The sequence below is a fragment of the Macaca fascicularis genome, chromosome 18 (genome assembly GCF_037993035.2).
Source record: "Macaca fascicularis isolate 582-1 chromosome 18, T2T-MFA8v1.1".
In the NCBI taxonomy this organism is placed as follows: domain Eukaryota; kingdom Metazoa; phylum Chordata; class Mammalia; order Primates; family Cercopithecidae; genus Macaca; species Macaca fascicularis.
Window position 1 is genome coordinate 57,796,738 of NC_088392.1, and position 24,767 is coordinate 57,821,504.

At 41.3% G+C, this 24,767-nt stretch overlaps 1 protein-coding gene and 1 pseudogene across 3 annotated transcripts in view; one reads left to right on the forward strand and one right to left on the reverse strand.

Annotated features, from left to right (window-relative positions):
• RNF125 (ring finger protein 125) overlaps positions 1-24,767 on the reverse strand; it is a 69,273-nt gene that overhangs the window by 11,050 nt on the left and 33,456 nt on the right. Inside the window, exons 5-6 of one of the 3 annotated variants that reach the window (XM_045378233.3) lie at positions 13,048-13,155; positions 4,864-10,110 (exon numbers count right to left, since the gene is read on the reverse strand). In XM_045378233.3, coding sequence (XP_045234168.2) covers positions 10,024-10,110; positions 13,048-13,155 — 195 coding nt within the window. In that variant the 3' untranslated portion in view covers positions 4,864-10,023. Of the gene's footprint in view, positions 1-4,863; positions 10,111-13,047; positions 13,156-24,767 lie in introns of those variants that run through there. The other 2 variants (XM_074022670.1, XM_005586959.5) reach the window with 2 other exon arrangements.
• Positions 1,746-2,170, forward strand: LOC102122611 (small ribosomal subunit protein uS8-like; annotated as a pseudogene).

The window sequence follows — 24,767 nt, forward strand, 5'->3', positions numbered from 1 at the left end:
CTGAATCAAAAAATATTTATTGAAGACTGGGCCTGGTAGCTCATGCCTGTAATCTCGGCACTTTGGGAGGCTGAGGTGGGTCACTTGAGCCCAGGAGTTTGCAACAGCTTAGGCAACATAGTAAGACCCTGTCTCTACAAAAAATTTTAAAAATTAGCTAGATGTGTGTGCCTATAGTCCCAGCTACTCAGGAGGCTGAGGCAGGAGGATCACTTGGGCTTGGGAGGTCAAGGCTGCAGTGAGCCATGTCACACCACTGCACTCCAGCCTGGGTGAGAAGGTGAAACCATGTCTCAAAAAAAGAAAAAAATTTATTAGAGGTAACACTATGCCACACATTATGCTAAGAGAGAAAAATGGTACATGATTAGAGTGGTCAAGTTAATGTCTTTGATTACTGGTAATATTAGAATTTTTTTCTTCTTTCAAAAATGGGGTTTTATGGCGAGGTGGCTCACACCTGTAATCCTAGCAGTTTGGGAGGCCGAGGTGGGTGGATCGCTTGAGGTCAGGAGTTCGAGACCAGCCTGGCCAACACCACCTCTGCTAAAATACAAAAATTAGCTGGGCATGGTGGTACATGCCTGTAATCCCAGCTACTCAGGAGGCTGAGGCAGGAGAATCGCTTGAACCCGGGAGGCAGAGGTTGAATTGAGCTGAGATCACACCACTGCACTCTAGCCTGGGTGACAGGGCAAGACTCTGTCTTAAGTGCTGGGATTTCATGTCTCAAAAAAAAAAAAAAAAATGGGGGGAAGTGTTGCTATGTCGCCCAGGTTGGAGTACAGTGGCTATTCACAGGCACTATCATAGTGCACTATAGCCTCAAACTCCTGAACTCAAGCAATCCTCCTGCTTCATGTTGGATATTTTATATATGTGTTATCATCACACACTGATGATGTATATGCGTATATATCATCAGTAGTTCTCATGATAGATTAGACAGCTGAAATATTTACTAAGTACCTGACATGTGCCATTGTTTCAGATTTTGTAGACTTTAGTGGTGAATACTTGCAATCAAAAATGTATATTCTAGAGAGAAGAAATAAACAATAAAAATGAAAATAAATGCATAAGATAACTTCCCATTCTAGTGCAGTTATGGAGACATTACAATAAAACAATAGACAAATTTGGTGGAGGAGTGACTTTGACTGGAATTACAAGAGAATTCCTTTATGAGAAGATGACATTTGAGCTGAGAGTTGAATAATTTAGAAGGCAGTCATGTCAAACTCCCAGGGAAGAGCTTTTCAAACAGAAGGAATACAAAGTGCCAAGATACAGGACTCACCGTAAGTTTGGTGTGTTTAATAAACCTAACAATGTGGATGAAGTATAAGGATCAAGGGAGAGAGTGGAATGAGATGAAGTTAGAGAGGTAGGCAGGGACCAGGCTGTGAAGGGTTTGGAAGGGCATGGAAGGGCATAGAAGGGCCTTTAGAATTTATTCTCATAATGATGGAGGCTGGGCATGTTGGCTCACACCTGTAATCTCAACACTTTGAGATGCCAAAGCAAGAGAATGTCTGGAGTCCAAGAGTTAGAGACCAACCTGGGCAACATAGTGAGAGTTTCTACAAAAATTTTAAAACTTAGCCCAGCATGGTAGTGCATGTCTGTGATCCCAGCTACTAGGGAGGGTGAGGTGGGAGGATGGCTCGAGCCCAAAAGGTCGAGGTTGCAGTGAGCTGTAATCATACCACTGCACTCAACCTGGAAGACAGAGCGAGACCCTGTTTCAAAAAAACAAAAAACCTCTTTCCACCATCTTTCCACATCACCACAATGGTGCACATAAATGTCCTGGCTGATGCTCTCAAGAGAATCAACAATGCCAAACACCAGGTTCTTATTGGGCCATGCTCCAAAGTCATCATCCGGTTTCTAACTGTGATAATGAAGCATGGTTACATTGGTGAGTCTGAAATCATTGATGATCAGAGCTGGGAAAATTGTGAACCTCACAGGCAGGCTAAACAAGTGTGGAGTGATTAGCCCCGGATTTGATGTGCAACTCAAAGATCTAGAAAAATGGCAGAATAATCTGCTCCCATCCTGCCAGTTTGGTTTCATTGTACTGACAACCTCAGCTGGCATCATGGACCATGAAGAAGCAAGACGAAAACACACAGGCGGGAAAATCCTGGGATTCTTTTTCTAGAGATGTAATATATATTTACAAAGAAACTGACTCGTGGACACACACACACACACACACAAACAACAACAAAGAAAACAATGGAGGCCCTGGAAGCATTTTAAGCAGTGAGAACGTGGCATGGCACAATCAGATTGACGCTTTTAAAGATCTCTCCAACTGCTGTATGAAAAATGGACTTTTTTTTTTTGAGACAGAGTTTTGCTCTTGTTGCCCAGGCTGCAGTGCAGTGGCACAATTTCAGCTCACTGCAACCTCCGCCTCCCAGGTTCAAGCAATTTTCCTGCCTCAGACTCCCGAGTAGCTGGGATTACAGGCATGCACCACCATGCCCAGCTACTTTTGTATTTTTAGTAGAGTCGGGATTTCTCCATGTTGGTCAGGCTGGTCTTGAACTCCTGACCTCAGGTGATCCACCCGTCTTGGCCTCCCAAAGTGCTGGGATTAGAGGCGTGAGCCACTGTGCCTGGTCAATTTTTTGTATTTTTAGTAGAGATGGGGTTTCATCATGTTGGCCAGGCTGGTCTCGAACTCCTGACTTTAGGTGATTCACCCACCTTGGCCCCCTGAAATGCAGGGATTACAGTCATGAGCCACCATGACTGGCTGAGAAATGGACAATTTCTTACGTGTAGGCACGGAGTCCAATTACATAGCTCTAGGGATCCAGGCAAGAGATGCTGATGGATAGAATAGAATTGTAAAAATGGAGGTGATGAGAAATGGGCAGATTGGAATACATGTCAATGACTTCCTGATGAATCCATAATTTCAGATTCTGTACATCTGGAGAGGGCCCAGGAAAGTGCAGTTATATAACAAGTATCCCAAGTGGTTCTGATGGCAGCACACAAGGAGTATACTGAGAAAATACTGTTATAAGGGACAGAGAACATATTTGGCATTTTTGTTAATAAATAAGAAAGAACGATTCAAAAAAAGAAATCACTATCTTATGTCTGAGAAACTGACAGGTCTTTCATTTGGTAAAATAATCCCAAACTTTAAGTAAAATTAACAAAAATATTACCATGGCAGGGCCAGGCGTGGTGGCTCATGCCTATAATCCCAGAACTTTGGGAGGCTGACGCAGGCGGATCATCTGAGTTCAGGAGTTTGAGACCAGCCTGACCAATATGGTGAAACCCCGTCTCTACTAAAAATACAAAAATTAGCCGGGCATGGTGGTGCATGCCTGTAGTCCCAGTTACTCAGGAGACTGAGACAGGAGAACTGCTTGAACCTGGGAGGTAGAGGTTGCAGTGAGCTGAGATCATGCCACTGCACTCCAGCCTGGGTAACAAACCAAGACTCCATCTCAAACAAACAAAAAAAGAAAAATAAAATATTACCATGGCAAAAATGAATATCACTTCATGTTTTAGAAAGCTAGTCTCATTTTTACTTTTCACCCCTTCTTTCCACACATATTTTTAATGTCTTTACCCTGTGTACTTCCTGTCTTTGTCAACTCTGCCTGGCTTGTACTTTCATGGTTGGTATTACTATTATGCCCCAGTATCCAGTTCTCTTCTACATGAGAAGACTGCACTTCCTCAATGCCTTGACATTACATATGGCCATGTGACTTGCATTGGCAAATAATGAACAGAAATTACCTGTGTAGCCAACACAGCAGCCTGTTGTGAGGGGTGATATAGGAACACACAGTGATATACAAATGCCATGAGATGAAAGTACCCTGGAATTCTGAAGCTGGAGAACAGCTTCCCTAGAGAATAGCCAGGAACCACTGTAGACTTTGGGTGAGCCTGGGATTTGGGACTTGTAATTGTAGCATAATCCAATTCACCTAGATCAATACTACTCCCTGTGATTCTCCTTCGTTGGGCTTCTTATATGGCTACTTCGGTGGCAATGATTAGCCTTAAGATCCATGCACTGTCTTCGCTGAAATATTTAGGATTAAGACATCACATGATTTTCTAGTAATAATACAAAAACATAACTATTAGCTTCAAGGATCTCAGACATGAGTATCCCTCTGTAATATTTTGTCTTACTTATTTCAATAAAGATAATCTAAATGATAAAGGTAAATCTTCTCAACTGATCCTGGGTTCCCTCAATCATCTAGAACGTCACTCAGCAAACAGAGAAGCATCAGAGGTTTCGTCAGTAACACTTGTGTTCTGTCCTGTACATGTTCTTGCAAAAAATCAAAAAATTAATATGCTCATGACATATGGGTACACATGGCAGCTACGGCCATTCAAAACTTAGTATGGATTTAGCAGGGGGAAGAATCTATCTACATCTTACCTTCTAAATTTCAGTGAAGCCTCTTGCTAGCAGAATGAATAATTCCACAGTGCTCAGTATTATGTTGGCCAAATCAGTTTCTAAGCCTTGGCACTATTGCCATTTTGAGCAGGATAATGCTTTGTTGCGAGGGGCTGTCTTGTGCACTGTAGAATGCTGAACAGCATCCCTGACCTCTATCTAGATCTCAGGCCACTAGTACACCTGAGCCCTGTTAGGACAACCCAAAATGTGTCTAGACATTGCCAAAGTCTGCTGGGAGACAAAATTATCCCCAGTTGCAAACTACTGGCCTAAATGAATGTATACCTTTCATTCATCATTGTTGCTCAATGATGAAGATTTAAAAAGCATTACTAGGTTTGAATAAAAAAGTAACCAAGATTAATGTTTAAGAATAGACACAGTAGATATTTTAATAAAAACAATGGTCCTGCCATTTTTTATTTATCATAGCAATATATACTTACAGAAGAAAAAGAATTGTACATTTTAAATTCCAATCATTACACTAATTTTTTTGTAGTTGAATAATAAAAGAATGAATCTCTTAGTGACTTTTTAATGTTTGAAAAACTTAATGTTTGAAAATACAAATTATGATATGATAAACATTCAATAACTGGAGTAAGTTCACTTCCAAATGAAAGACACTTGGCACCCAGTAACAGTAACGAAATGCAACATCACTGAAGACAGTAAGGAGGTCTGCCTGGAGGTCTCTAAGGAGGTCTGCCTGGGACCATATGTTTAGTGTAGATTCACAATCAATCCACTCTTTCAACCTACATTTTAAGAATTTAGCTTTAGAAGAATAACATGTGAATCAGTTTTTCTCTAATAAGCCTTGAAAAAGTTGTATCCTGAGGCACTATAAAGACAGTGAAACTTTTTTGTTGGTAATCAATAGCTTCAAATACTGGTTTTTACCAACGAATTAGAAATACCTTTTTATAAAAGGCCAAAGGCACAGTGAAACAATGAGTATTTGCACTTTACCATTTTAGAACTCAAAATAATTCAGAACACAAAATAATTCAGGCGACCAGCACCTAATCTGTCCTGTAGGTGGCAAAATTATCATAAGAGGAATCCAGGCACAGGAGTCAGAATTGCTGCATTGAGGTTAATAGTGACAGATGACTTAAAGCTTTATCCAAAATACAATTTTTTTTTTTTTTTGACACAGAGTCTCGCTCTGTCACCCAGGTTGGAGTGCAGTGACCGGATCTCAGCTCACTGCAAGCTCCGCCTCCCGGGTTTACGTCATTCTCCTGCCTCAGCCTCCCAAGTACCTGGGACTACAGGTGCCCACCACCTCGCCCGGCTAGTTTTTTGTATTTTTTAGTAGAGACGTGGTTTCACCACGTAGGCCAGGATGGCCTCAATCTCCTGACCTTGTGATCCGCCCGTCTCGGCCTCCCAAAGTGCTGGGATTACAGGCTTGAGCCACCACGCCTGGCCTATCCAAAATACAATTTTTAACTTTTTTCAAGTTTTATAGATTCAAAGGTGCCTTTTGTACTGCTCTGAATTAACAGAAGTTTGTCTGCATGGTCAACACCAATGCTTAAAAATATGTTTTCATCTCTCAGGCGCTAGACTTTCAGTCTGATGATCATTTTTCTTTTTATGATTATTCCTGAAAGATTCCTCTCCTTTTTCTCTTGTTTCCCAACAGGTTTTGCTTGATTTTTATTTATATTTAATTATTTATGTTTTTGGAGACCAGGTCTTGCTCTGTTGCCCAGGCTGGAGTGCAGTAGCATGATCATAGCTCACTGCAGTGTTAACCTCCTGGGCTCAAGTGATCTTCCAACCTCAGCCTTCTTAGTAGCTGAAAATAACAGTGTGCATCATGCCCAGCTTTTTTTTTTGTTTTTTTTTTTTAAGAGGAGTCTCACTATATTGCCCAGGTTGGTCTTGGAACTCCTGGGCTCATGTGACCCTCCACCTCAGCCTCCCAAAGTGCTGGGATTATAGGTGTGAGCCACTGTAATCAGCCAGGTTTTGCTTTATTGTATGATCCATCCAAATTTAAGAAAGAGAGGTTGTGCAACTAAAAATTAGTTGTTACTTTTTAGCAGCTGTGAAAAGCAAACTTAAAACCAATATCTAAAAGGGAGGCTATGAGGCTCACTAGATTTCACTCAGCTTTACATTTTCCCAGTTATTTGTACTGGATAGAAGAACTGTAGCAAGACCTTTAAGGAGTTACAATAACTTACAGAAAATTTTGGGTACCATGGTTATGACTATGCTTATATGTAAGGAACAAAGAAGTTTATAAATGATCACAATTAAAAAGCTAACTCTAGTCAAATAACATTTTATCCTCAAGAGTTGATATCACTCATTTTCATGGCTTCTTTGCTTCCTTTCAAGATAGAGATACTAATCTATGCCCTGGATTCATAATTAAAGGGTCAGATATGAGAAACAGTCAGAGCCATCAAATAAACACTGGGGGCAACTGCCTGGCGCAGTGGCACACGCCTGTAATCCCAGGACTTTAGGAGGCCAACACGGGTGGATCACTTAAGGTCAGGAGTTCAAAACCAGCCTGGCCAACATGGCAAAACCCATCTCTACTAAAAATACAACAATTAGCTGGGCGTGGTGGTGCCCACCTGTAATCCCAGCTACTTGGGAGGCTGAGGCAGGAGAATTGCTTGAACCTGGGAGGCGGAGGTTGCAGTGAGCCAAGATCACACCACTGTACTCCAGCCTGGTGACAGAGCGAGACTCCACCTCAAAACAAAACAACAAAAACTGGGGTAAGTGTTAAATACACAGTTGAAGAACTAAGAATAAATGGGGGATAAAAGGAAGAAAGTACAGTATGCTATACCAGTATGTTCTGAAAATGTTGATATAGTATAACTATTTTAAAAATTGGGGTGCCAGGCGCAGTGGCCCACGCCTGTAATCCCAGCACTTTGGGATGCCAAGGTGGGCAGATCACCTGAGGTCGAGAGTTTGAGGCCAGCCTGACTAACATGGAGAAATCCCATCTCTACTAAAAACACAAAATTAGCAGGGTGTGGTGGCACATGCCTATAATCCCAACTACTCAGGAAGCTGAGGCAGAAGAATCGCTTGAACCCGGGAGGCGGAGGTTGCAGTGAGCCGAGATCGCACCATTGCACTCCAGCCTGGGCAGCAAGAGCGAGACTCCATCTCAAAAAAAAAAAAGAATAAAAAAATAAAATTAAATTAAAAATTGGGAAAGAATGGGAAAAGCAAATGGAACACTTATTTCAATTGCCATATTGGTTGTGGTTGTATTCTGAGGCAATTGCAAGTGTAAGGTAAATAAATGAAATGAGTAATTGTGGGATGTTCTAATTCTATCATGCTCTGTGTTCTTGAAAACCAGGACTCTCAGTATAGAAGAAGAGTGGTATAGTTGTAACAGAAAGGTTAGATAAAAACCCTGTAGGCCGGGCACAGTGGCTCAAGCCTGTAATCCCAGCACTTTGGGAGGCCAAGGTGGTCGGATCACAAGGTCAGGAGTTTGAAACCAGCCTGGTTACTATGGCGAAACCCCGTCTCTACTAAAAATACAAAACTTAGCCAGGCGCAGTGGCTAATGTCTGTAATCCCAGCACTTTGGGAGACCAAGGCGGGTGGATCACTTGAGGCCAGGAGTTCAAGACCAGCCTAACCAGTATGGTAAAACCTCCTCTCTACTAAAAATACAAAAATTAGCCAGGCATTGTGGTAGTCCCAGCTACTTGGGAGGCTGAGACAGGAGAATTGCTTGAACCCGGGAGATGGAGGTTGCAGTGCCCACTCCAGCCTGGGCAACAGAGAGGAAAGAAAGGAAAGGAAGGAAAGGAAGGAAAGGAAGGAAAGGAAGGAAGGAAAGAAGGAAGGAAGGAAGGAAGGAAGGAAGGAAGGAAGGAAGGAAGGAAGGAAGGAAGGAAGGAAGGAAGGAAGGAAGGAAGGAAGGAAGACACCATGATTTACAGTCTTGCCAAAGGACTGAACCAAAGTCTTCTCAAATACAATGTGCCTGAACCTGCCCCATGTGCTAATATCTAGAGGACAGGGGAATGTGCTGAACTGTGCCATGAGTGTGCAATCAGCAAAATACAAAGTATGTGAAACTCTATAGGTCCTAGGATCAGGTTCTTCACCAGGTAAATTCTAAGGAACTGGAAAGAAGAGGGAACTTCTAGATTAAAAAAGAGATGTAAAATAAAATATACATTTAATAATTTTAAATTGATAATATTAAAATATAGATATATGCATTTAGGTGTTGCAGCAGTAATCAAATGCAACAAAGTGATTACCATTTAAATCAGTCTAGTGGTTACTTTTGTGGGGTTGTAATTGTGACAGGATACAAAAACGACACGTGTGGTGACTGGCTGAGTCCTAAAAGCGTATTTGCTTATAATAAAGCATTCAGCTATAAATTTTGTGTCTGGTTTTCAGTACTTTTATTTCATAATTTTTAAAATGTTACAATCGAAAAAGAAATCAAAACCCTTAGGGTTTTCTACTAAAAAGTTTGGATGTGAATACTTCTACTGTAAGTATCACCTGACGGTTTTTAAGAAATTGCCTATATTGTAGAAATATTTCAAAATAAACTACAAATATTTGAAAAATGTTGAATTCTTATGTATGCAGTTACAAAAAGTCAAAGAATTAAGTATACTTTTCTAACACAAAACTTATTTTGTTACAGTATTATGTAATGTAATTTGGTTAAATGGATTTTTTTTTTTTTTTTTTTTTTTTTTTTTTTGAGATGGAGTCTAGCTCTGTCACCCAGGCTGGAGTGTACTGGTGTGATCTTGGCTCACTGTAACCTCTGCCTCCTGGGTTCTAGCGATTCTTCTGCCTCAGCCTCCCAAGTAGCTGAGATTATAGGCGCCCACCACCACACTCAGCTAATTTTTGTATTTTTAGTAGAGACGGGGTTTCACAGATACCAGTGTTGGCCAGGCTAGTCTCAAACTCCTGACCTCTTGATCCGCCCGCTTCAGCCTCCCAAAGTGCTGGGATTACAAGCGTGAGCCACTGCATCTGGCCTAAATGGACTTCCTTGACTTCCAAAATGTTCCTTTCCAACTCCCGTACAAGATTATTAATGTTAATCTATTAGAGATTAGAGCAAGGGCATTGGAGCAGATTTCTTATTTCTTTGAATGTCTGCATTTTGTTTCACTCTCTATTTTCTTACATAGAACAAAGATTAGTTATCGTGCCTAACCATGATGGTAGTTATTAATATGTAGTATTATACACAGAGTGTTATCTAATTTGCAAACCGAGATCCTCCACCCACTTGCCTACCATGTGCCTTTTCCATAAATAACGACTGATATAGACAGTTTTTTTTTGTTAGATGTGTAGGAATCTCAAGGATGTAAAACAGATTTAAATCATCAAAATTAAAGCAGTTTTTAAATGCACTATAACAATAAACATGGACAAACATATAACTGTGTTGTACATTTTTGCCCATCAAGCATTGACAACTTCCCTTCAATTTGTTCAAGCAGCATCTTAAATGGTGCAATTCAGTGGTCCCTTTTCCCTTCGTTTTAATAAAATTATGTGGCGTTCGACTGATTCACATATTCAAGAAGTGACCGGTCTAAGACTCTTCGGATAAGAGCTTCCTCAATTATATTAAAATCCTATAATAAAGAAAAATAATTAGAAATATTCAGAGTCAATAGTATTTCAGAAACTGGAGGATGAGGGTCAATCCAACACCCTCATTTTGCAGGGAACTAAAGTTAGGAGACTTGTTCAAAGTTCCACAAAGCTTGTCATAGAACCCAGGACTTTTGCTTTGGGGCTAATGAATTTTCTCCTTCACTTTGCTGCCTATCAATTAACTAGTTACTGTCATAATAAAAAGCCTTGATTCAAAATTTGAAGTTTTTATCTGATATAATGAGAAGTTTTTAGTCATCATTACAAATCCTGCTCAGAGTGCTATGTTCCACACAAACCTGTAAAATGGAGCAAAGTTCAGGCACCCCCACAGGCTTCACCAATGCCAGCAGTACCACTGAATAGCTATTTCTGAAGAAAATGTTAAAAACAAAACTTTCTCTTTACCTCCCTATGTGTCAAAGTGGAATTCAAAATTCTATGTCAGCACATTCTATAAGTAAAACAAAAACCATTAAGAACCCTATCCTCTGCAATCCCTCTCCTCTTCCACAATAACAAAAGATGAAATCTCTATTCAAAGTCCATTCTGCAACATAAAAACAAAAAACAAAAAAAAACTCCACAAAATCCAAAGGAAAGCCATAAAGCACAGCAGAGCACAAGGTTTGGTCTTGATACTGGCTTGTTCTTAGGTAATTTAGTTAACCTTTGAGCTTCAGATATTTCAGTTAAATGAAGATAAAAATACAGTATTCACTTCACGGAAGTTGCTACAACTTATGTACATATCACAATTTATTGTGATATATACATAGAGTGCTTAGCTTAGTATATAGTAGTTCAGGAAGCAAAAAATCAAAACAAAGAACACTACTTCAAGCTCACTTCCACACCCAAGAAGATGGCTGTGAGTGGCTGCAAAGTATTCTTATCAAAGTGGCTTCATCCTGCCTAGCTCTGGATCATGCTTTGTCTGAAAGATCTTTTTTTTTTTTTTTTTTTTTTTTTTTTGAGACGGAGTCTCGCTCTGTCGCCCAGGCTGGAGTGTAGTGGCCAGATCTCAGCTCACTGCAAGCTCCGCCTCCCGGGTTTACGCCATTCTCCCGCCTCAGCCTCCCGAGTAGCTGGGACTACAGGCGCCCGCCACCTCGCCCGGCTAAGTTTTTGTATTTTTTTTTTTTTTTTTTTTTTTTTTTTGAGACGGAGTCTCACGCTGTTGCCCAGGCTGGAGTGCAGTGGCGCGATCTTGGCTCACTGAAAGCTCCGCCTCCCGGGTTCCCGCCATTCTCCTGCCTCAGCCTCCTGAGTAGCTGGGACTACAAGCGCCTGCCACCGCGCCCGGCTAATTTTTTGTATTTTTAGTAGAGACGGGGTTTCACTGTGGTCTCGATCTCCTGACCTTGTGATCCGCCCGCCTCGGCCTCCCAAAGTGCTGGGATTACAGGCTTGAGCCACCGCGCCCGGCCAGTTTTTGTATTTTTTAGTAGAGACGGGGTTTCACCGTGTCAGCCAGGATGGTCTCGATCTCCTGACCTCGTGATCCGCCCGTCTCGGCCTCCCAAAGTGCTGGGATTACAGGCTTGAGCCACCGCGCCCGGCCTGTCTGAAAGATCTTGAGAACAGACTGAACATGATTAGCCAGAAGAGCCATAGAATCGACCTGGCTTTAGAACATCTCATAGAGCTAAGGTAAAGAGAAACCTCTTAAGATGGAGTCTCCCTCTGTCGCCCAGGCTGGAGTGCAGTGGTGTGATCTCGACTCACAGCAAGCTCCACCCCCCCCCGGTTCACGCCATTCTCCTGCCTCAGCCTCCTGAGTAGCTGGAACCACAGGCGTCTGCCACCACGCCCGGCTCATTTCTTTGTATTTTTAGTAGCGATGGGGTTTCACCGTGTTAGCCAGGATGGTCACGATCTCCTGACCACGTGATCTGCCCATCTCGGCCTTCCAAAGTGCTGGGATTACAGGCGTGAGCCACCACACCGGGCCAAGAGAAACCTCTTTGTTTTACCAGAGAGAACACACAGACCAGAACCAAGTTCTGTTGAGGCCTGTGTGCCGTATGGGCCACAAAAGACACATGCTTAGAGATATGGAGCTGAGGATTTAAAGCCTCTGTCATGTTCCTTGTTCAGTTCCTCAAGTGGTCCTAACAATTCTACTCCTATCCCATCTCCAATTTGCCAAACATCTGTGCCTGAACTGTGCAAATCACTTTATATACATTATCTCATTTAATCCTAAGAAGAGTTTTGAGAGTAGGTGCTTTTAATCTCTTCCCTTAACCAATGGACAAACTGAGTTTCAGAGGTTAAATGCCTTCTGCAAGGTCGCACATATGTGACAGAGCTGTTGCTTAAAACTAGTTTAGAACCTGAGCTCCTTATGTTCAACCTGGATAATAATAATTGGCAGATAGAAAGCATGGAGAAAATTCTCAAATGACGATCTTGAATCGTTATTAAATTTTATCTTGAAATTGCTTTTTTTTTTTTTTTTTTGGAGACAGAGTCTCACTCAGGTGCCCAGACTGGAGTGGAGTGGCGTGATCTCAGCTCACTGAAACCTCCGCCTCCTGGGTTCAAGCGATTCTCCTGCCTCAGCCTACGGAGTAGCTGGGACTGCAGGCGTATGCCACCGCCTGGTTAATTTTTTTATTTTTAGTATTTTTAGTAGAGATAGGATTTCACCATGTTGCCCAGGCTGGTCTTGAACTCCTGACCTCAAGTGATTTGCCCACCTCGGCCTCCTGAAGTGTTGGGATTACAGGCATGAGCCACTGTGCCAGGCCAAAACATTCTATTTTCTTGATTTCTTACATAATGCTAATACTCAACACTATAGCTATATATACATTTTTTCCTCTATAATTTTATTCACTTGGATCAGAAAAGTAAGCTTAACAAAGACAGCATAAAAACATAATGTAAAAATAAGAAAATATACTTACTATGAAATCATCATAAAACAAAGTGTGACTAACTTGAAGATGTCTTATTAAACTGCCACTGAAGCTGCTTGGATTCTCATCGGTTATTAAACGGCAAAGTGGACAGAACTGGAAACAAACAATATCAGGGGTTCAAGAAAGAATTTAAAACAGTTATTAGTGCCAGAATTAAAAACAACGGCCGGGTGCAGTGGCTTATGCCTGTAATCCCAGTACTTTGGGAGGCTGAGGCGGCCAGGTCACGAGGTCAAGCGATGGAGACCATTCTAGCCAACATGGTGACACCCCGTCTCTACTAAAAATACAAAATTTAGTCAGATGTGGTGGTGCACACCTGTTATCCCACCTACTTGGCAGGCTGAGGCAGGAGAATTGCTTGAAAAAAGATTTCACCAGGTTTTGCCTGTACTCGTATCTTTCAGTATGTGTGTGTGATATCGTTTGGAAACTTGTCCCCACCCAAATCTCATGTTGAAATGTAATCCCCGGGCACAGTGGCTTGGACCTGTCATCCCAGCACTTTGGGAGGTGGATCACTTGAGGTAGGAGCTCATGACCAGCCTGGCCAACATGGCAAAACATCTCTACTAAGAAGACAAAAAAATTAGCCAGGCGTGGTGGTGCACACCTGTAGTCCCAGCTACTCCAGAGGCTGAGGCAGGAGAATGGCTTGAACCCGGGAGGCAGAGGTTGCAGTAAGCCGAGATTGCGCCACTGCACTCCAGCCTGGATGACAGAGTCAGACTCTGTCTCAAAAAAAAAAAAAGATACAGACCATTCTGTCACTACAAAAGAATGTCAGTGCATTGCTATCCTTTATTTCCTTCTCTCTCCCTAACCTCTGCTCTGTTCCCCATATTGTTATTATTACTATTTTGAGAAACTTGTATAAATAGAACTATAGAGTATTTAACCTTTCGAGATTGGCTTTTCCCATTGAGCATGACTTTGAGATCCATCTAAGTTGCTGGGTGTATCCATAGCTCCCTCCTTATTACTGAGTAGTATTTCATGGTATGGATGTCCCACAGTCTGCTTATCCATTTATTTTGTAAAGGGCATTTGGGTTGTTTCCAGTTTTTGGTTGTTACAAATAAACCTGTAAGAAATATTTGTGTACAAATGTTTGCATAAACATAAGTTTTCATTTATCTAGGACAAATTTTCAAGAGTGTGACTGCCTAGTTATATGATAGGTATATGTTTAACTTTGTAAAAACTGCCAAACTGTTTTCCAGAGTAGCTGTACTATTTTACATTCCCACCAGCAATGTATGAATTATTCAGTTTTTCCTTATTTTCCCCAACATCTGGTAATGTCCAAATTTTTTTTATTTTAGCCACTTTGTTAAATGTATACTGGTATCTCACCATGGTTTTAATTTGCACTTTCAACATTTTGGCCAGGCTGGTCATGAACTCCTGACCTCAGGTGATACACCCACCTCAGCCTCCCAAAGTGCTGGGATTATAAGCATGAGCCACCCCACCCAGCCCATGCATTCATTTTTTAAAGTATGAGACGCAGACTCATTACTGAGTGCCAAGTATGTGTTGTTAGGTAGTAAATTAGGTGGTATTCTCATTTGATCCTCACAAAAACTCAGTGAATTCATTGCTATCCTTATTTTGTTGATGAGCCCAATTTCAGAGAAAAAAAAATAGCTTGAATTTCCTCAGCTGTAAGTATCAGATCTGGAATCAACTTCAGTTCATTCCAGTGCTCTTTTCACATTCTAACAGTGTCCAATGTATCAACTTGGGTGATAACGTTTTTTTTTATTTAAATGAGGTTTTTATATACTTCTTATTGTTTTATGAGGATCTCAGTTTCAATATGCTCAATTTCTATAATTAAAGGTCTGAATTTTGCTCAACTTCGCTAATTTTTACATCTTATTTTTAGTAAAATTACATCCTTTTAATTATTATTGAATTTATAATCATTTACAATTTCCTAATGTTCTTGGTTAATTGGCACCACTGGTCATTCCAAGACAGCATTTAATTTTCCCTGATGCCACTACGTGTAATGAGAACAGAGCTGAGACCGAGAAATATTTCAACAGAAGAGCACTATTAATACTTGTAGTGTGGGAGAAGGAACCTGCTTACAGAAATTTGTTCATCCAACACTCTTTATTATGCCCCTACTACGTGCTCGGCACTTAGAATATGGAGATCAGTAGGATACTTTGAAGTTAGATACTTTGGGTTCAAATCCTTGCACCAGCAGTGTGATCTTGAGCATGTAAGTTTCCCTTTCTGTGAAATGGGGATAATATCACCTGCCTTGTAGAGTAGCTGTAATATTTACAGATAATGTCTTCAGTGTGCCAGGTAAACATCAAACATTCAATAAATGCCACACATTTACTACTATTTGACCCCTGTCCTTGAAGAGTTGGAGCTCCCCAGGGGAAGAGAATACCATGTGTCTAGTTGATCCCTACATTCTTAGTACCCAGAAAATAGTTTCCAATTTCATCTCAGCCTCTTGCTGATTTTCTGTGTCTCAGAGCTGTTAGATTTAAAATCATACACCATTTAATATTATAAAGCTCAGTCACATTAACTCAGTCTTTAGCACATGTAATAAACAGCTGCCATTATTATCACTTAAGCAGATACTTTCAAGAGTGTATCATGCACCATATTCAAGATGTGAACAGACAACTATTCAAGACCTGTAAAGGGAATTACTAATTTTGCCCAAGGGTTCAGAAAGGCTTCAGCAGAGTTGCTGGTAACTGAAGTGGGTCTTGAAGAATGAGCCAGCCACGCCAGCATGGAGGAGCATCACAGCAGAGGAATCAATGTGGGAAAAGGCAGTAAATCCTAAAAGAAAAAGGCCTGCTTAGGGCAATGGAAAAAGCTCAGTGTAACTGAAGGTAGGGCAAGTTGGGGAAGTGGCGGGGGATGAGTTTGGAATGATAAGTTGGAACTAGCTCTGCTCCGTATTTATTCAAGCACCTGACATGGTTTTGGTAGACTTGATGCAAAAAGTCAGAGGTACAGAGATGTCTATTACCTTGATCCCTACCATTAAGGAGTTGATTAGAGTCTAGTGGAGAAGACAAATACAGAAAACCTGGAATTTTAGGCTGGGCGCAGTGGCTCACGCCTGTAATGCCAGCACTTTGGGAGGCTGAGGCGGGCAGATCACAAGGTCAGGAGATCAAGACCATCCTGGCTAACACGGTGAAACCCCATCTCTACTAAAAATACAAAAAATTAGCCGGACGTAGTGGCGGGCGCCTGTAGTCCCAGCTACTTGGGAGGCTGAGGCAGGAGAATGGTGTGAACCCGGGAGGCAGAGCTTGCAGTGAGTCGAAATCGTGCTACCGTACTCCAGCCTGGGCGACAGAACAAGACTCTGTCTCAAAAAAATAAAAATAAGTTTTAAAAAAACTGGAATTTTAAGCAAAGAAGTTTTTGTTTTGTTTTTGAGACGGGATCTTACTTTGTTGACCAGGCGAGTCTTGAACTCTCAGATTCCAGCGATTCTCCCGCCTCAGCCTCCTGAGTAGCTAGGATTATAGGTACAAGCCATTGTTAATCTGACGTTGATAGGGAACTATTGGAGTCTTCAGTCTCTGGTGTACATAAAATTTAATTGTGTGACTAAAGACACATCTGTCAAAACAACATTGCAAACAATGGGCTGAAGTCAGTACTAGTGGAAAAACTTCTTTTTGTTTCTTAAATTGGGAGATTAGACCTGAGGGAAGAGAGGGTAAGAATAGGAAGGAGAAAGAAATGGTAGATAAGAGACAGACTGAAGGTTACCTAAGTATTGACTTACACTCAATGTTGTCCATTTCCTAATATCAGCTCATCCTTTCTTGCTTGTCTCTACTCAATTACTTATATTAAGAGCCAACAACTGTACCGTGTACATTCAAAATATGTTGGCTTCATCTCTGTATGGATTTTTTCTGATGGTGAATGCAATGGGTGAATAATAGCTACCATATTAGAAGCTACTACCAACTTCAGATAATTGAAAACTGTTTCTAAGATTAGCCTCCCACTTATTATGATAATATCATAATAGTGATATTATCATGTCCTTATGCTCCCACCAACCTGCCCCAAACAATGACAGGTCTGTAGTGGATAAGCTTACAGCCCATTCACTGTGCAGGCCAGTGTGTCAGGGACCGGACATCTGCCTGTCCTGATTTGTGACCTGGCAGCTTAGAAGAGCTTCACCTCATCCTACTGATGCCTTCAGTTGATCCCCTCAGCCCTGCGGTTTCTATTTTCTGGCCTTGAGCATGCTGACTCCAAATAGGCCCTTTCTGTGCAGTGAATCTTCATTTATTGTTCTTTCTTTTCAAGAAATTATAAAGCCAAAAATAACCAAAATCATTCAGTAGATTTTCTCTACCTTTGTTTTACAAATGACCAAATTGAGGACCAAAGAAACCCTCTTGCTAGGAAAAGGGAAAAGATCTCCTGACCAAGCCTGCTTTAATAGGATTAAAACAAAACAACACTTGATGTGGATGGAAATCAGATGAGGAAGATTCTTTTGAAAGGATATTTATTCCTCCAAAACCTTAGGATATAGATTATTCAATGCTGGTCAAAATATAATCAAATTTTTAAAATAGTCCAAATCAAAATAGATTAAAGACTTGAATCTAAGACCTCAAACTATGAAACTACTAAAAGAAAACATTGGGGAAACTCTCCAGGACATTGATCTGGTCAAAGATTTCTGGAGTAATACCCCACAAATACAGGCAACCAAAGGAAAAATGGACAAATGGAATCACATCCAAAAGCTTCAGCACAGCAAATGAAACAATCAATAAAGTGAAGAGACAACCCACAGAATGGGAGAAAATATTTGCAAACTCCTCATCTGACAAGGGACTAATAACCAGAATATATAAAGAGTGCAAACAAGTCTACAGGAAAAGAAATTAGCAATCCAATTTAAAAACGGGCAAAAGATTTAAACAGACATTTCTCAAAAGAAGACATATAAATGGCAAATAGGCATATGAAAAAGTGCTCAGCATCATTGATCATCAGAGAAATGCAAATCAAAACTACAATGAGATACCATCTCACTGCAGGTAAATGGTTTTTATCCAAAAGTCACACAATAACAGATGCTGGCAAGGATGTGGAGAAAAGGGAAACTTCATACACGGGTGGTGGGAATGTAAATTAGTACAACCACTACGGAGAAGAATTTAGAGGTTCCTCAAAAAACTGAAAATCAAACTATCATATGATCCAGCAATCCTACTCCCAGGTATATTCCCCAAAGAAAGGAAATCAGTATATTCAAGAAATATCTGTACTCCCATTTTTATTGCAGTACTATTCAGAATAGTCAAGATTTGGAAGCAACCTAAGTGTCCAGCAACAGACAAGTGGGTAAAGAGAACGAAGTACATACACACAGTGGAGTACCATTCAGTCATAGAAACGAATGAGATTTTGTCATTTGCAACAACACGGATGGAACTGGAGGACATTATGTTAAGTGAAAGAAGCCTAGCACAGAAAGACAAACTTCATATGTCCTCATTATTTGTGGGATCTAAAAATTAAACCAATTGAACTCATAGAGATAGAGGGTAGAATGATGGTTACCAGGGGCTGGGAAGGGTAGTGGGGATTGGGGGAAGTGGGCATGGTTAATGGGTACTCAAATATAGTTACACAGAATGTGTAAGATTTAGCATTTCATAGCACAACAGGGTGATTACAGTCAACAATCATGTATTGTACATTTAAGAGTATAGGCCAGGTACAGTGGCTCACGCCTGTAATCCCAGCACTTTGGGAGGCCAAGGTGGGTGGGTCACCTGAGGTCAGGAGTTTGAGACCAGCCTAACCAACATGGTGAAACCCTGTCTCTACTAAAACTACAAAAACTAGCTGGGCGTGGTCACGTGAGCCTGTAGTCCCAGCTACTTGGGAGGCTGAGGCAGGAGAATCCTTGAACCTGAGAGGCAGAGGTCGCATTGAGCCAAGATCGCACCACTGCGCTCTAGCCTGGGTGACAGAGCAAGACTCCATCTAAAAAAAAAGAGTATAATTGGATTGTTTGTAACATAAAAGAATCCAACTATATGCTTAAGGTGATGGATATGCCATTTACCCTGATGTGATTATTACACACTGCATGCCTGTATCAAAGTATTTCATGTGCCCCATAAATATATACACCTACTGTGCATCCACAAAAATTGAAAGTACCTATACGTTCATACTTCTCACTTGCCTTCTCTTTAATTTTTTTTTTTTAGAGATGGGGTCTCACTGTCACCCAGACTGGAGTGCAATGGTATGATCATGGCTCACTGTAACCACAAATTCCTGGCTTTGAGTGATCCTCCCACTTCGGCATCATAAAATGCTGGGACTACTGGCATAAGCCACGGTGCCTCGCCACTTCAGCCCTTTAAAGGAAGCAATGGTTCTCAGCGTGAGGTCCTCAGACCAGCAGCATTGCCACCATCTGGTAACTTATTAGAAATGCAAATTTTCAGGCCCTAGCTCAGACCTATTTTATCAGACACTCTAGGGGCAGAAGCCAGCAATCTATGTTTAAACAGGTCTTCTAGGTGATTCTCAAGCATGATAAAGTTTAAGAACCACTGCCTTAAAGACAATGTAATTTCTTTCAGAGAGACAAGAGAAAATAGTAGGTGAACAAATGAGAAATTCTACATCTAATACCTAGGCTGTAATGGAGAACACCTTTCTTAACTCCAGTACCTATAAAAAAAAACAGTCATTTGGACCGGGCGCGGTGGCTCACGCCTGTAATCCCAGCACTTTGGGAGGCCGAAGCAGGTGGATCACCTGAGGTTAGGAGTTTGAGACCAGCCTGACCAACATGGAGAAACCCCGTCTCTACTAAAAATATAAAAATTAGCCGGATGTGGTGGCATGCCCCTATAATCCCAGCTACTTAGGAGGCTGAGGCAGGAGAATTGTTTGAACCCGGGAGGCAGAGGTTGCAGTAAGCCGAGATCGTGGCACTACACTTCAGCCTGGGCAACAACAGTCTCAGAAAAAAAAAAAAAAAAAAAAAAGTCATTTGGGGTTCTGTTTTACTAAGAATCATTATTAGGCCAGAAATATGACTTAATCATAAAAAAGCTAGTATAGTGCTAAATAATGAACTGTATGGATAATATTCAATTATCTAGAATAATGGTTGTTTCCTCTGTTCTGCATCCACTGACCATACTTGGAGTGCTGTGCTCTATTTTAAGTGCTGGGTAAGGAAAACATCAATAAACTGCAATAGACACAGAAGCGAAATGAAGATGTTGAAAGGTCTAGAAACAAAATCCTTGTAATAACTGAGTTACCATTCTGGAAAACTGCAAGCGCTCACACAGTAAGTTACTTATCACCTTGAGAAAGAGTCTACATTAGATCACCTCTGAGGACCCTTTTCTCTACGACTGTGTAAAAACCTTTATTAGCTCAAGACTATAAACAGTCCAAATATATTGTAGAAATAGAAATGCCACTGTATGTCTATTATGTAGAAGCTTGAGGAAGAGAGGAAGAAGGTTTGTAATTTTTTGCCATGTAAAAAAAATCATTGTTGGCATAAAGCCAAGGGCATTGAGTTTCTTTGTACCTGTTCTCATTCTTCTACTGTAATCCACGAGAATTAGAAAAACTTCCCACTCCTTTTGCTCTTTTTTAAAAAAAAAAATTTTTTTGAGATGGAGTTTCGCTCTTATCTTTTTTATTTTTTAATGTTATTATCTTTTTTTCTAAAATCGTCTCTTTTTTTTTTTTTTCCTGAGACAGAGTTTTGCTCTTTTTGCCCAGGCTGGAGTGCAATGGCGCGATCTCGGCTCACTGCAATGCAACCTCTACCTCCTGGGTTCAAGCGATTCTCCTGCCTCAGCCTCCTGAGTAGCTGGGATTATAGGCATGGGCCACCATGCCCGGCTAATTTTGTATTTTTAGTAGACACGGAGGGGTGGTTTCTCCATGTTGGTCAGGCTGGTCTCGAACTCCCGACCTCAGGTGATCTGCCCGCCTCAGCCTCCCAAAGTGCTGGGATTACAGTTGGGAGCCACCGCACCGGGCCAGTCCTTTTCCTCTTTATTTATGTGAGTCATTTTCTCAGAGCTTTGTAGGGCAATTTTAGAAAAGTCTAGATTTACGAGGAGTCAGAACCTAAAGTCTGTTCACTTTACAGAAAGTCTACGAAATCTCTCCTTCTTCCCACATGATCCACTTACTTTTGTTTTCAGAAATATTGAAGAGAGTTAAGAGTCCTTGCAAATTCCAGGAAAAAAAAAGTCCTATATGACGTTTAAAAAAAAAAAAAAGTGTCTTTTATAAAGGCAGCCAGAAATAATAATGGATTTCTTAAGTTTCTTAAAATTAGGATTTAAATCTTTTTTAATTTTAATTTTTTTTTTTTTTTTTTTTTGAGATGGAGTTTCACTCTTGTTACCCAGGCTGGAGCGCAATGGCGTGATCTCGGTTCACTGCAACCTCTGCATCCCAGCTTCAAGCGACTCTCCTGCCTCAGCCTCCCAAGTAGCTGAGATTACAGGCATGCACCACTACAGCCGGCTAATTTTGTATTTTTAGTAGAGATGGAGTTCTCCATGCTGGTCAGGCTGGTCTTGAACTCCCGACCTCAGGTGATCCGCCCGCCTTGGCCTCCCAAAGTGCCGGGATTATAGGCATGAGCCACCGCACCTGGCCTAAATGTACTCTTAATAATCCCCACAATCCCCAAGTGTCAAGGGAGAGACCAGGTGTAGGTAATCGAATCATGGGGCAGTTTCCCCGATGTTGTTCTCATAATAATGAGTTCTCACAAGATCTGATGGTTTATAAGTGTGTGGTAATTCCTCCTGCGTTCATTTTCTCTCCTGCTTGTGAAAAAGGTGCCTTGCTTTCCATTTGCCTTCTGCCATAATTCCTGAGGCCACCCCAGCTATGTGCAACTGTGAGTCAATTAAGCCTCCTCCTTTCTTTCTAAATTACCCAGTCTTGGGCAGTTCTTTATAGCAGTGTGAGAACAAACTAATACAGGGAGCAAGATGTTGGAACGGGAAAAACTAAATCAGAATAACTTGGCCTAATTTTTTTTTTTTTTTTTTTTTTTTTAAGAGACATGGTCTTCTTTTGTTGCCCAGGCTGGAGTGCAGTGGTGCCATCATAGTTCACTGCAGCCTCAAACTCCTGGGCTCAAGGGATCCTCCCACCTCAGCCTCCCTAGTAACTGGGATTACAGGTGTGCACCACCAGGTCCAGCTAATTTTGTCGTTGTTGTTGTTGTTGTTGTTGTAGAGACAGGGTCTTGCTCTGTTGCCCAGACTGGCGTTGAACTCATGGGGTCAAACAATCCTCCCACCTCGGCCTCCCAAAGTGCTGGGATTACAGGTGTAAGCCACTGCACCTGACCTAAATTCTTGCTATGTTAGCTTGCACAGGATTTGGCACATAATACAAGCTCAAATTCAATTTTTCATATCTACAGTAGGAATAAAATATATACTTTGCAGATTAGATAATATATATTTTATTCAAATTTTCTTCTTCCTTAGAATAAAGGATCCTAGGGCAAGAACAAATCATATTTACCTTATTTCCTTACGCCTAGACCTAACATAACTTGACACACAGTAGACACCTCATGAATAAAGAATTCCTTTTTAGGATAAAGATTTCTGGTACTTTTCTTTCTCTTCTGATGGATTTTTGCTAGGTTTTAGGTTTTTGTTTGTTTGTTTTTTCCAAATGTCTTCTATTTCACATCAGTTCCTAAAACAGAGCACTTGGGCAGGTCAGAAATGGGAGAAGAATGGTTGATACACAGAATCAGATGGGAGTTCTTTTTCAGTGACATTCCCTTCCTTCCCTAAATTCTGATACAACCACATTTTCCCCCCAGAGGAGTTCTCACCACTCTTATGCGTCACTATTACTTATGGGAAAATAAGAATGATTTCATTCAGCATTATATTTTTTAGGTGATAGGACAGGGAAAAGATTAGGAATCACCAATGTAAGGGCCTCTGAGAACACATAAAATGTACAGGCCAGGTGCAGTGGCTCTTGCCTGTAATCGCAGCACTTTGGGAGGCCACAGCAGGAGGATCACCTCAGGTCAGTAGTTCGAGACCAGCTTGGTCAACATGGTGAAACCATGTTTCTACTAAAAATACAAAAACTAGCCGGCGTGGTGGCGCATGCCTGTAATCCCAGCTACTTGGGAGGCTGAGGCAGGAAAACTGCTTGAAGGTTTCTCAAGGAGGTGGAGGTTGCTCTGAGCCTAGACTGCGCCATTGCACTCCAGCCTGGGCAACAAGAGTGAAACTCTGTCTCAAAAAAAAAAAAAAAAGTACAAACATCTTCACAGGATCATATGAGCTTTGATCATCAGGATCATAGGTGAGAGCATCTAACATGGGTCCATTAGGATACATTTCCTAAAGTTTCTCACACCAAACACCAAAGACACAGAAATGGATTTGATACTGCTTCATGGATACATGGAGTCAAATATCCTGTCTCCCCCCTAGTCTTTTTGAACTGGTCCTTACTAGGGTTTTCAATAAGACACCCCTCCCTTATCCCATTAAGAATAAAGGCAATATTACTGACAGATCATAACCAACAGGGTAGTCGGCTTTCCAGTTCTCCTATTTTTCTTTTTTTTAAAGACAGTGTTTTACTCCCATCACCCAGGCTGGAGTGCAATGACGCGATCTCAGCTCACTGCAGCCTCTACCTGCTGCGCTCAAGCAATCCTCCTGCCTCCTACAGGTGCACTCCAATGTAACCGGCTAGCTTTTTAAATTTTTTTCTGCAGATGGGATTTCACCACGTTGGCCAGTCTGGTCTCGAACTCCTGACCTCCTGACCACAAGTGATCTGCCTGTCCTGGCCTCCCAAAGTGCTGGGATTACAGGTGTGAGCCACCATGTCTGGAGAGTTCGCCCAATCTTGACAGTGTTTCCCCATTTTTGTATTGTTATAGGGAATCCCTAAAAGTATACCATACTCAGTGCAGGTCTGACAGCCCTCACTGTGAATGACAAGTATTTTCTTTCTTTTTTTTTTTTGGTTTGAGACAGAGTTTCACTCTTGTCGCGCAGGCTGCAGTGCAATGGCATGATCTCGGCTCACTACAACCTCCACCTCCCAGGTTCAAGTGATTCTCCTGCCTCAGCCTCCCGAGTAGCTAGGATTACAGGTATGCACCACTATGCCCAGCTAATTTTGTATTTTCAGTAGAGATGGGGTTTCTCCATGTTGGTCAGGCTGGTCTCGAACTCCCGACCTCAGGTGATCCGCCTGCCTCAGCCTCCCAAAGGGCTGGGATTACAGGCATGAGCCACCATGCCCAGCCAATGACATATATTTTCTACTATAAAACTTGAATTCCATTTCTAAAGTCTGTACATGACTGATTTAATATTTAATAGAAAATAGGTGTGTCAGAACTTAATTTTTTGCTGGTACCCTTTTCTTAGGTTCTAATAGCATAGATGCATGAACACCATATTTTACCTTTGAGGGCTTTCAGTTGCCAAGTACTTTGTATGCAATCTACTATCAATGACCCTTAGTGAACAGCATGTTCTATCAAGTTCTCCTGAAGCCAGAAGATGAATTCTAGGAGTACAAGTGTAAAAGAGCTGGAAGACAGTGCACTCATGTTACAGCCATCCCAAGATGCAAAGGATTCGATCCTT